Source organism: Nansenia antarctica (assembly GCF_963989245.1).
Source record: "Nansenia antarctica genome assembly, chromosome: 12".
NCBI lineage: Eukaryota > Metazoa > Chordata > Actinopteri > Argentiniformes > Microstomatidae > Nansenia > Nansenia antarctica.
The window spans coordinates 10,127,422-10,139,921 of NC_137682.1; the positions used below are offsets into that span (position 1 = coordinate 10,127,422).

General features: G+C 53.3%; 2 protein-coding genes across 2 annotated transcripts in view; both read right to left on the reverse strand.

Annotated features, from left to right (window-relative positions):
• scn5lab (sodium channel, voltage gated, type V-like, alpha b) overlaps positions 1 to 4,551 on the reverse strand; it is a gene marked incomplete at its 3' end in the record, with an annotated part of 53,636 nt that extends 49,085 nt beyond the window's left edge. Inside the window, exon 1 of the mRNA XM_080543420.1 lies at positions 4,216 to 4,551. Coding sequence (XP_080399546.1) covers positions 4,216 to 4,239 — 24 coding nt within the window. The 5' untranslated portion in view covers positions 4,240 to 4,551. The remainder of the gene's footprint in view (positions 1 to 4,215) is intronic.
• LOC308168843 (sodium channel protein type 5 subunit alpha-like) overlaps positions 4,248 to 12,500 on the reverse strand; it is a gene marked incomplete at both ends in the record, with an annotated part of 39,383 nt that continues 31,130 nt past the window's right edge. Inside the window, 4 exons of the mRNA XM_080543487.1 lie at positions 4,248 to 4,257; positions 4,379 to 4,557; positions 4,807 to 4,986; positions 11,850 to 12,047. Coding sequence (XP_080399613.1) covers positions 4,248 to 4,257; positions 4,379 to 4,557; positions 4,807 to 4,986; positions 11,850 to 12,047 — 567 coding nt within the window. The remainder of the gene's footprint in view (positions 4,258 to 4,378; positions 4,558 to 4,806; positions 4,987 to 11,849; positions 12,048 to 12,500) is intronic.

A 12,500-nucleotide genomic window follows, 5' to 3' on the forward strand; every position in this document is an offset into this window, starting at 1 on the left:
AGGTTTTCTATTTGAGGCCTTTAGATTTGATAAGGAGGCTGAGAGGTCAACATTATTAAGGCTTTCTACTGCCATGTATACACCTTCACTGTTGCATTCAAAGGTTTTTTTCCAGAAAGTGGTCTAACAGTGATTGGACTTGTTGTCTAATAGCGTGTCACGCCCTCTACCTCGAGGTAGTGGGCAGTGCCTCTCTCTCTGGCTGTGTTCGGAATAGCATACTAGCATACTACTCATACTAGATATGACGTAGATTTTGAGTATGTAGTGCGTTCACACTGTACAGTATGCAAGATTTGAGTATGCGAGAAATTTAGTATGCGAGCAATACTTCCGGGAAAATTGAAGTCTGTTACGATGGACACTTTTGGCATACTAGATCCCCAAAATGCATTTCGCGTCCAGGGTTGCAGGGTTGCGTCCAGGGTTGCCAGATGGGGTGGGTTACCGCCGAATGGGCTACTTGATTTTGAGGTTATAGAAAGTTTAGGCCGTAAATTGTCAATCCCATCTGGCAACCCTGTGCGCTTTCAGCCTCGTCAAACTGCGTCATACAAACCCGTCATACAGCTGTTGTTTACATTGTCCGATAGCCTGGGGACCGAAAGCTTGCAATAAACATAGTTTTTTGCACAGATTTGAGTGTGCAGATGCTGCTTTTTTGCACTCTATTTGATACTCTTCGGCTGCAGCACCCCAGCTAAGTCTGATCACGGATGAGCGGTGGTATTTTCACTATACTGGGAAATAACATGGTGAAATGCATTCTTAGAGTAGCCTTCTCTAAGAATGCATTTCACCATGTTATTTCCCAGTATAGTGAAAATCATGATTACAAATATGCCACTTGAAATGCATGAAATCCAAGTTTATTTGTGTCTTACACACATGTTCACCTAGTATTTGACTGCTTATCCGCTTGTTAAGTCGTGACGTGTTTCCGGGTCCAACGTTGGCTGAGGCGCTGTCTTCGAAATGCTGAAATAATAATAATAATAAATTATATTTATTTAGCGCTTTTCCGAGGCTCAAATACCCTGACAATATGGAGAAAACGGGAAAGTGCTGTGTCCCTTGTTGTATGAATAGATCCCAGTCTAAAAAACGATTAAACTGTCATTCTACCGCTGTAGTTCACTGGTACTCTGGTGCGGGGAATTTCTGGTTTGGACTCGGAAATGGCTAAACGTCACTTTTGACGTCAGACTTAACAAGCGGATAGCCCAATCACGAATGATCCCAGTATTGTAGCTTCAGACGGACAAGTTGGTTGTAGTGCTCGCCCACGATATGTTATTGCTCATATATATTTATTTTAATCATGTTATTTTACCAACTGTTAAGACAACAATATAGTAAGCTAGTTACTTGAGCTAGCTAAAGATATTGCCCCCCCCCCCAAATCATTTTACAACGTGTTGTAATTATGTTACAATATTTCTGTCGAACTCCGTAAGTGAAGGTAAGCAACGTAGGGTGCGTTCGTAAAATCGCTAAGAGAGCGCACACTGGGTGCAACGTCCTAAAGGGACCAGGTAATTTGATTGGACAAGAGGCATTCCATGAGTGCTGATCAGATTTCCAGGGCGAATTTACGAACGCAGCTAGCGAACAGAAGACGCAAAAAATCGTCAGATCAGACATATAAACGGGTTATTTTGGTAAACTGGACACATTTTGGGAATATATGTGGTTACTTTCTCGCCTGAAAACATATTAAAACTTCATAAAATGACATGTTAACACTTGTAAAGCCAAAATTACATCTTTTAGCTAATGGAGGTTTAAAATGGAGGTTTAAATTCGCCGCTCCCGGCGAAATGCATTCTGGGAGGCAGTATGCGTACTGTGTAAATGGTCGGCTGGTTTTCGCATACTTATTATGAATTTAGTAGGCAGTATGCAGTATATACTCATTGAGTATGCTAGTAGGCAGTATGCTAGTATACCATTCCGAACACAGCCTCTCTCTCCTTCTCCCTCTTTCCCCCTAATCAGCAGGAGTGTTGTCAGGTGTGCGGGAGTCAGGCTCAGCTGTTCTACATCTCAACTCGTTAGCCCTCCATAAAGACCCGGTCCAGCCTTCACTACTCTGCCGGATCGTAGCTTCAGTTCCACTGTTAGTCACGCTTCCAGCATTACTAGTATTCTGTTCCGTCAGTCTGCTTAGTACCCTTGTTCCCTGTACCTGCAGTCCTTTCAGCCTGACTCCTGTTGCCTGCCTGCCCTGCCTGCCCTCCTGCCTGCCTACCCTACCAGTCCTGTTACCCGTCCCCCTGCCTGCCCTCCTGCCCTACCAGTCCTCCTGCCTGCCTGCCCTACCAGTCCTGTTACCCGTCCCCCTGCCTGCCCTACCTGCCCTCCTGCCCTACCAGTCCCGCTACCTGCCCCCCTGCCCTACCTCCCCCCCTGCCTGCCTGTCCTACATGCCCCCCTGCCTGCCTGCCCCACCAGTCCTCCTACCTACTCCCCTGTCTGACTGCCCTACCGGCCTAGACCCCCGCCTGCCTGCCGACTACTCCCCCTGCCTAGACCCCTGCCTGTCTGCCGACTAGACCCCCTGCCTAGACCCCTGCCTACCGACTACTTCTCCTGCCTGACCCCCCGCTTGCCTATCGACCATCCTATCTGCCTATTCCCAATACACCCCATTGGGGTTCTTTACTTTACATCTGTCTCTGTGTCTGCGCTTGGGTTCTCTGTCTGACCGTAACATAGCGGTATTCTCTCTCTCTCTCTCCCTCTCTCCCTCCCTCCCTCTCCCAGACGGACAGTTACCTTTCTGCTAATTCTCGGATGAATTAGCACCCTTTAAAAGTGACAGTGACCCAGGTCTCGCACATTTAATGCACATTTACCTTGAACAGTACTAGGAGCCAAACACAGGTGTGTGTGTGTGTGTGACAGACATGAATGTGTGGTTACATAAGGTGTCTGTAGTCCCAGGTACTCTTGTGTGACGCACATCCTGACCACTCCACCCACCTGTGTGTGTGTCTGTGTGTGTGCGTGCGTGCGTGTGCGTGCGTGCGTGCGTGTGTGCGTGCGTGTGTGTGTCCTTTGTCTTCTGTGAAAGGAGACACGCCAGCCCACCACTATTTTAGCATCTGTTGCTACTGTGCGTTTCCATGGTTGCACTTCCAAGACAACTAGGTGTCTATGCCCCCCCCCCAACTTCCACTCCCACTCCCACCCCTCTTTCTCTCATTCCCATCTGGAACATATACACTACCTATCAAGGCAAAGCTGACGTTTCAAGAGGTCTGATAGACATAGTCAGAGGTCTGATAGTCATATCATTACATGTATTACTCCCTGAAATAATAATAAAAAATGTATCACAAAAAAAAATGACAAAAAAAAGGCATTATACAGATCATCCAAAAACATGATTGAAAACTGGAAATCGGAAATATTGGAATGTTGAGGCTGAATCTGATCTGAATTCTTTAGTTTCGATATTGCCCCCTACCCAGAGAAGCAAAGGATTGTGGGATGCAACATTACATGTACAGTGTACATTAACCTGAGAGGAGTGTGATTCAGTGTGTATGAAGAAGATATGATGTGTTTATGCTTCTCCGTTCTTGCGAAAGCGGCCATGGGCAGAATGAATCATGTATATGGAAAACAACAGCTCTGGTGTGAAAGTGTAAGCACCCTGAGGACTCTGGCGCACACACACACACACACACACACACACACACACGCACACACACACACACACATACACACACTCGCACACACACACAAAGACACGCGCACACACACACACACCTGCACATGCACATGGACACGCACACACACACACACACACACACACACACACACACACACACACACACTCACACGCACGCAAGCACACACACAAACATTCACACACACACACACACACACACACAAAGACATGCACACACGCTCACCAGCACACCCGCACGCATGCACACACACACACACAAACACACACACACACACACACACACTCACACACACGCGCACACACATGCACACACACAGTCTGTCTCTGTGTCAGAGATGCTCTCGTCCTGTCAGTGGGGCTGTTAGGCTCCGGGTCTGTCCATATGAAGGCCAGAGGGAGGGGGGGATAGAGGCACCGACATGCCAGTCCTGTCAGTGGGGCTGTTAGGCTCCGGGTCTGTCCATATGAAGGCCAGAGGGAGGGGGGGATAGAGGCACCAACATGCCAGTACTCACGCTCTCCTCCTTGACCTTCTCCATAGTGCAGGTCAGGAGCCCCTGAGGGGAGAGTCCGTTCTGGTCCACCGCCACGAAGATCTTCCCGTTGATGTTGAGGCTGGGGTAGATGCCCTGGGAGCCTCGGCTGGCCGTGCTGTAGGTGCTGGTTCTGCGTATGGACCGCGGCAGGACCAGCGACCCCGCGCGGCTGTGACACTCCACGTCCCCGTGGACGCTGAACTCGTCGTCGGCGAACTCGCCCTCCGAGTCTCGGTTCCGCAGGCGGAAGTTGAAGATGCTGACCTGGCTTCCCCTCCTGGTGCGTGACGAGAGGGTGCGGGAGAGGAGGGGGTGTAGAACCTGGGGTGGACAGGTAAAGAGGTGATGTTTAACACACACACAACTGGTCAATAAAACTATTATAATGATATGTTTTTACCCTGGCTGTGTCCACTGTAGCTATAGTATCTTACCCTGCCCCTGTCCGCTGTAGCTTTAGTATCTTACCTTGCCCCTGTCCACTGTAGCTATAGTATCTTACCCTGCCCCCGTCCACTGTAGCTATAGTATCTTACCCTGCCCCTGTCCACTGTAGCTATAGTATCTTACCTTGCCACTGTCTATATCCACCTTTAACATCCTCTCATCTGTGTCGTTGTCGGTCTCCTCGGCTACGCCCCCCAGGCTCCGCCTCTTGCCCTGCGTCTGTGGGTCCTTGTCGTCTAGCAGGGTCAAGGGGGACAGCTCTGGCGACATCATCGACTCCGTGTCCTGAGTCTTCTGGGCAGCCTGAGAGGCATAGCTGGAGTTATGTTCTTACATATACAGTATATGTATATATGATTTAAGCACCATGGCTTAAATCAACACAATATGGTATCTTGAAGTTAGCACTTCAATATGTTGTTTAGAAGAAGTATCATCTATAACACACTCATAACATAACTCATTTTCTCGGCTGTGAGTGCGGCTCACATGCCTGTAATAACTCCGCATAACCAGTAGGTAATGTGCGTACTACGTCAAGTCTATAGTCGCTTCCACTGTCAAATTGACTCACGTTGACATTTTATAAATCACTACTTTGACGTGGTTTTCTACGTACGACACGGGTAAGATCAAATTTGATCCAAACTACTTTCTATAAATGAGGCCCCTGATCTTCTTTGAAAGAACACTAACATGCTTCAGGAAATTCTGATATGCTGAATACAGTTGCAGTTTAGGGTGTTAATGTTGTGAATCCCTCATCGGCTCCGCCCCCTCCTGCCTCGTTGGCGCTCGTTGAGCCTCATCAGGCTCAAGTGGAGACAGCTGGGTCCAGCTATCAACTCAGGAGGAGGCAGCCCTATAAGAAGCCCCAGAAACCTTCCTCCGACGCTTGATTATTTTGACCCATGTGGTTAGTTGTTTGGCTCTCCCTGTTGTCTATTCTCGTTCAAGTAGTTTCACTTCAGAGTTTTGTTTGTTTGTTATTTTGCTAACCTTAGTTGTTTTCTTTGTTGATCCTCGCTCCCCAAAGGAACCTGCCTCCCCCTGCCTAGACCCCCTGCCTGCCTATCGACTACGTCTCCTGCCTATGTCCCTGCCTGCCTAACGACCACCCCTCCTGCCTATGCCCCTGCCTGCCTGCCGCCTACTCCTCCTGCCTAACCCCCTGCCTGCCTGCCGCCTACTCCTCCTGCCTAACCCCCCCGTCTGCCTGCCTGCCGACTATTCCCCCTCTCTGCTCTGGACTGGTTAGTACACGTACATATTTCAACACTTCACTCATCTACATATCTACACCACACTAGTTTTGCACGCTAGACACTCACACCCAGACACATAGAGTACAGTCCCACTCACACCTCATTTACATTATCCAGTTCTCTGGCATCCACACATTCCCCCCACTTAGGCCCCGTTAGAGTAGGTTTATTCTTTTGTCCATCATTTTAATAAATCCTTTTATTGTTAGTTTGCCTCTTGTGTCCGTCTGTTCTGGGGTTCTGCCACACTTGACTCTTTTGCTAGTGCTACCATAACAGAATAATCAAGCCAAAATGAGTCAAGGCAGCACCTCGGGGCAGACGCCCGCAGTTAAGCCCAACCCAGTATCCCATTCAGTTGACGAGCTTGTTTCCGCCCACGCGGCCGAGCTCGCGTCCCTCCAGGCGGAGTTGAGTAAGGCTTTCCCCTCCGTTCAGGGTAACATCGCTGAGCTCCAGAAGTCGTCCACCTCCGCCTCAGCTGCTCTCGCCTCCCTTGCTGTCCAGATGGGCACTCTTGCCTCTGCGGTGGCTTCCATCCAGCTGAGGCTGAACACGCTCCCTGGAGGAGCTGCAGTCCCTGCTCCCCCTGCTGATTCACCGGGGGTTCCAGCCCCCCCAGGGCGAGCTCCCGCCCAACCCGAGCCCAACCTGGTTACCCCTCGACCCTTTGGAGGGAACTTTGATCTGGGCAGAGGGTTCCTGACCCAGTGTGAACTTTTTTTTGCTTTCCAACCGTCCAAGTATGGGTCAGAAGAGGCTAAAGTAGCCTTCGTTATGTCCCTCCTGGTGGACAAGGCTCTAGACTGGGCCATAGCCGTGGTGGGCAGAGACCCACATCTTGCCCAGGACTACGAGGCGTTCCGCCGGGAGTTTTCCTTTTTGTTTGACCACCCCTCTGACGGCGCGGACGCCGCCTCCAGGATGCTGGAACTCCGGCAAGGCTCCAGGACCGTCGCGGACTACACCCTAGAGTTCCGGATCCTCGCTGCCGACAGCGGGTGGGGAGACATAGCGCTCCTTTGCGCCTACCGGCGGGGTCTGAGTGAGGCGGTGAAGGACCTTATCGTCCGGGACCGCCCAGGCTCCCTTCAAGAACTGGTCACCTTGTCCCTACAAATGGATGAGCGCCTGCGGGAGCGCCTGCGGGAGCGCCGCCAGGAGCGCAGCCAACGCGCCGTGGGGCCCCCTCACTCGGTCCCCAGCCGCACGTCCTCTCTCCCCCGTTTTGCGGCCGCCCACTCGGCCCTGCCCCCTCGGGTTCCCATGCTCTCCCCAGCCCCGTCCACCTCTGAGTCAGCGGAGGAGCCCATGCAGGTCGGCCGGTCCCGCCTCTCTCAGGAAGAGAGAGAGCAGAGAATGCGGGGCGGGCTGTGCCTGTATTGCGGAAGACCCGGACACGTCCTCCGAACCTGCCCGGCGCGGCCAAAAGACCCGGCTCGCTAAAGGAGGGGTTTTTGGTGAGCCGTGCCTCGATCCCCCAACCCATCAAGAACCACAACCGGCTGTTCCCAGCCACCCTCTCCTGGGGTGAGGAGTCCATTTCTGCCGGCGCCCTCATTGACTCCGGGGCCGACGAATGCTTGATGGACATCACCCTCGCTCGTCAGGCCGGCATCCCGCTCATTCCCCTCGACCATGCCTTGTTCCCCCAAGCCATCGATGGGAGGCCCTTAGGTAGGATCACGCATAGCACTGAATCCCTCACCCTCACCATGTCCGGTAATCACGTCGAGACGGCACGTTTTCTTGTCCTCCACGCCCCCACTGCACCCCTAGTATTAGGTAGGCCGTGGTTGGAGAGACACGATCCCCACATCTCCTGGACCACTGGACGGATTTTGGGCTGGAGCATCCCCTGTCATGCCAACTGCCTACGCTCCGCCCTCTCTCCGTCCAGCGGTCCCAGGCCCTTAGTCTCTCCCCCGGACCTCACTGGTGTCCCCTCTACGTATCTTGACCTGGCCATGGTGTTTAGTAAGGACCGCGCCCTTTCACTTCCTCCTCACCGGCCGTATGATTGTCCCATCAACCTCCTTCCCGGGGCAGCCCTTCCCAAGGGTCGTCTCTACAACCTCTCGGTCCCGGAGAAGGAGGCAATGCGCAATTATATAGCCGAGTCCCTAGCCTCGGGTGTAATTCGACCACCAGAAGGATGGTGGCCTGAGGCCCTGTATAGATTTTCGTAGTTTAAACACCATCACTGTTAAGAATAAATACCCACTCCCCCTTATGAGTTCCACTTTCGAGCCACTCACTCACGCCCGGGTGTTCACTAAACTTGACCTCCGCAACGCCTACCATCTGGTTAGGGTCAAGGAGGGGGACGAGTGGAAGACCGGGTTCAACACCCACCTCGGTCACTTCGAGTACCTGGTCATGCCCTTTGGCCTGTCCAATGCCCCCGGAGTCTTCCAGGAGCTGGTCAATGACGTGCTGAGGGACATGATAAATGTTTTCGTGGTTGTTTACCTGGATGATATCCTGATCTTTTCCCCGACCATGGAGGAACACCACCAACACGTGCGCCTGGTCCTACAACGGCTCCTGGAGAATCGTCTCTTCGTCAAGGCGGAGAAATGCGTCTTCCACTCCTCCTCTGTGACGTACCTGGGTAACGTCGTGGAAGAAGGGCAAATGCGCGCCGACCCGGCTAAGATTAAGGCGGTGGCAGAGTGGCCACGACCCACCGACCGAACACAACTCCGGCGCTTCCTCGGGTTCGCCGGGTTTACCCGGCGGTTCATCAAGGGGTTTAGCCAGGTGGCGGCCCCTCTCACTGCTTGTACCTCCACTGTTCGCCCGTTCTCTTGGACCCCGGAGGCTGAGGCGGCCTTCTCCACCCTGAAGGGCCTCTTTACGACCGCGCCGGTGTTGGCCCACCCGGATCCAGCCAGGCAGTTCATCGTGGAGGTAGACGCTTCAGACACGGGCGTCGGGGCCGTTCTCACCCAGCGGTCGGAGGAGGACCAGAAGGTCCACCCGTGTGCCTACTACTCTCGCCGGTTTGACCCTGCCGAGAGGAACTACGATGTGGGCAACAAGGAGTTGCTGGCCATCCACGCTGCCCTCGGAGAGTGGAGGCACTGGCTGGAGGGGGCTAAGCTGCCGTTCCTTGTGTGGTCTGACCACAAGAACTTGACCTATATGAGGACGGCAAAAAGGCTTAACCCTAGACAGGCACGCTGGGCCCTGTTCTTCAGCCGATTCGACTTCACCCTCACCTACCGCCCGGGGTCAAAGAACATCAGGGCGGACGCCCTCTCCCGGCTGTTCCCGGGGGAGTCCCCGGATATGCCGGTGACCCAAGACACCATCCTCCCCCCTACCCGGGTGGTAGGTGTCGTCACCTGGGCCATCGAGTCGGTGGTCAGACAGGCCCAGCGTGCCGAGCCGGACCCAGGTACCGGACCCCGGCACAGACTTTTTGTTCCCTCCACTGTCCGGCCGCAAGTGCTAGAGTGGGGGCACTCTAGTCACTTTGCCTGCCACCCTGGCTCCCACCGGACAGCGGAGTTTATCAGCCGACGTTTTTGGTGGCCCACACTCCGGGGGGACGTTAAGGAGTTTGTGGGTGCCTGCACCATCTGCTCCCGGAGTAAGGCCTCCCATCGTCCTCCTTCGGGCCTCCTATGTCCCCTCCCTATCCCCGGTCGTCCTTGGTCCCACATCGCTTTAGACTTCGTTACGGGGCTCCCCTTATCCAAGGGTAAGGACACCATCCTAACCATTGTGGACAGGTTTTCTAAGGCTGTCCACTTTGTCGCCCTTCCCAAGCTCCCCTCCGCGGCCGAGACTGCTGACCTCCTCACGCTCCATGTGGTGAGGCTTCACGGCATTCCCCACAACATTGTGTCCGACCGGGGCCCCCAGTTCATCTCCAAGGTGTGGCAGGCCTTCTGTAAGGGAATTGGGGCCTCGGTCAGCCTCACCTCTGGATACCATCCGCAGTCCAACGGACAGGCCGAGCGGACCAACCAGGCCCTGGAGGCAGCCCTGCGTTGTGTCACCACCAGCAACCCCGCCTCCTGGGCCAAGTACCTACCATGGGTGGAGTATGCCATCAACACCATGGAGAGCTCCGCCACGGGTATGTCCCCTTTTGAATGCTCCTTGGGCTATCAACCTCCTCTCTTTCCCCAACAGGAGCTGGAGGTGGCAGTCCCGTCCACCAGGGTCCACCTCCGCCGGTGTCGGCGCATCTGGAGGACCACCCGGACCGCTCTGCTGCGGGCCACTGAGCGGTCCCGTCGCTGTGCCGACCGGCGGAGGGTGCCAGCCCCGGCCTATCGTCCCGGCCAGAAGGTCTGGCTGTTGGCCCGGGACCTGCCCCTCCAGACCGCCCAGACCTCCTCCCGTAAGCTAAATCCCCGTTATGTTGGGCCCTACACTATTGACCGGATTATTAACCCTGCAGCGGTTCGATTAAACCTTCCCCCTGCTCTCAAGGTCCACCCAGTATTTCACGTGTCCCTCCTCAAGCCTGTTTCCACTAGCCCCCTGTCCCCCCCCGTTCCAGCCCCCCCACCTCCCCGGGTCCTGAAGGATGGCGACCAGGTGTGGACGGTTGACCGCCTACTGGCTGTCTGCCGTAGGGGACGGGGGTTCCAGTATCTGGTGGACTGGGTGGGTTACGGCCCCGAAGACCGGAGCTGGGTGCCCCCGTCCTACCTCGCCGACCCCACACTCCTGGAGGATTTCTATCAGGCCCACCCGGACGCTCCAGGACGGTCGTCAGGTGCCTCCCCTAAGGGGGGGGTACTGTTGTGAATCCCTCATCGGCTCCGCCCCCTCCTGCCTCGTTGGCGCTCGTTGAGCCTCATCAGGCTCAAGTGGAGACAGCTGGGTCCAGCTATCAACTCAGGAGGAGGCAGCCCTATAAGAAGCCCCAGAAACCTTCCTCCGACGCTTGATTATTTTGACCCATGTGGTTAGTTGTTTGGCTCTCCCTGTTGTCTATTCTCGTTCAAGTAGTTTCACTTCAGAGTTTTGTTTATTTGTTATTTTGCTAACCTTAGTTGTTTTCTTTGTTGATCCTCGCTCCCCAAAGGAACCTGCCTCCCCCTGCCTAGACCCCCTGCCTGCCTATCGACTACGTCTCCTGCCTATGTCCCTGCCTGCCTAACGACCACCCCTCCTGCCTATGCCCCTGCCTGCCTGCCGCCTACTCCTCCTGCCTAACCCCCTGCCTGCCTGCTGCCTACTCCTCCTGCCTAACCCCCCCGTCTGCCTGCCTGCCGACTATTCCCCCTCTCTGCTCTGGACTGGTTAGTACACGTACATATTTCAACACTTCACTCATCTACATATCTACACCACACTAGTTTTGCACGCTAGACACTCACACCCAGACACATAGAGTACAGTCCCACTCACACCTCATTTACATTATCCAGTTCTCTGGCATCCACACATTCCCCCCACTTAGGCCCCGTTAGAGTAGGTTTATTCTTTTGTCCATCATTTTAATAAATCCTTTTATTGTTAGTTTGCCTCTTGTGTCCGTCTGTTCTGGGGTTCTGCCACACTTGACTCTTTTGCTAGTGCTACCATAACAGTTAATTGAGGACCTCTTTGGTGAAGGATGTGATTGTTTCTCCTGATATATTGTGGTTTTATAGGACGTATTGATTTCTGTATTTAACTGTGTTTTGTATGTATTGTTTTGTAATTGTATATATTGTGGACAGGTTTTCACCTGGAAAATAGGCCTTGGTCTGTGTGTTTTCCCCTGTATAAATAAAGGTAAAAGAAAGTTGTGGTCCAGTGGTCTAGCACCACGGCCTACAGTGCACACATTATGCCCATATTGGCATGGGTTCAAATCCACCCCATGCCCTGCTAACATACCCTCTCCTCCTTACTTTCCTGTCTCTTTCCAATAAAAAAAAGGGAGCAAACCTGTTGTTCCCTCTTGAGGCGCTCCACGGCCAGCTGGAACTCTCGTTCCTTCTGCCAGGCCTCGGCGATGGTCGCTTGGTTCTGCTCCTCGTAGGCCATGGCAACCACGGCCAGGATCAGGTTGACCAGGTAGAAGGAGCCCAGGAAGATGACTACCACGAAGAACACCATGTATGTCTTCCCCGCTGAGCGCAGGGTCTGGGTATGGCAGAGAGAGAGTGGAGAGGAGAGGGAGTGGGGTTACATGTTAACATGGGTATGGCAGAGAGAGAGAGTGGAGAGGAGAGGCAGGGGGTTACATGTTAACATGGGTATGGCAGAGAGAGAGAGAGAGGAGAGGCAGGGGGTTACATGTTAACATGGGTATGGCAGAGAGAGAGAGAGAGGAGAGGAGAGGGAGGGAGGTTACATGTTAACATGGGTATGGCAGAGAGAGAGAGAGGAGAGGAGAGGAAGGGGGTTACCATGAAGAACATGAAGAAGTATATATGACAGAGAGGGAACTGTCAAAGTTTGCATTACTGTAACATAAACATGTTTTTTTAATAAGGTTCTACAGGTAGTGTACCTGTTGATAGACGTTATAGGTACTGTACCTGATGATAGGGGTTCTATAGGTAGTGTACCCGATGATAGAGGTTCTATAGGTAG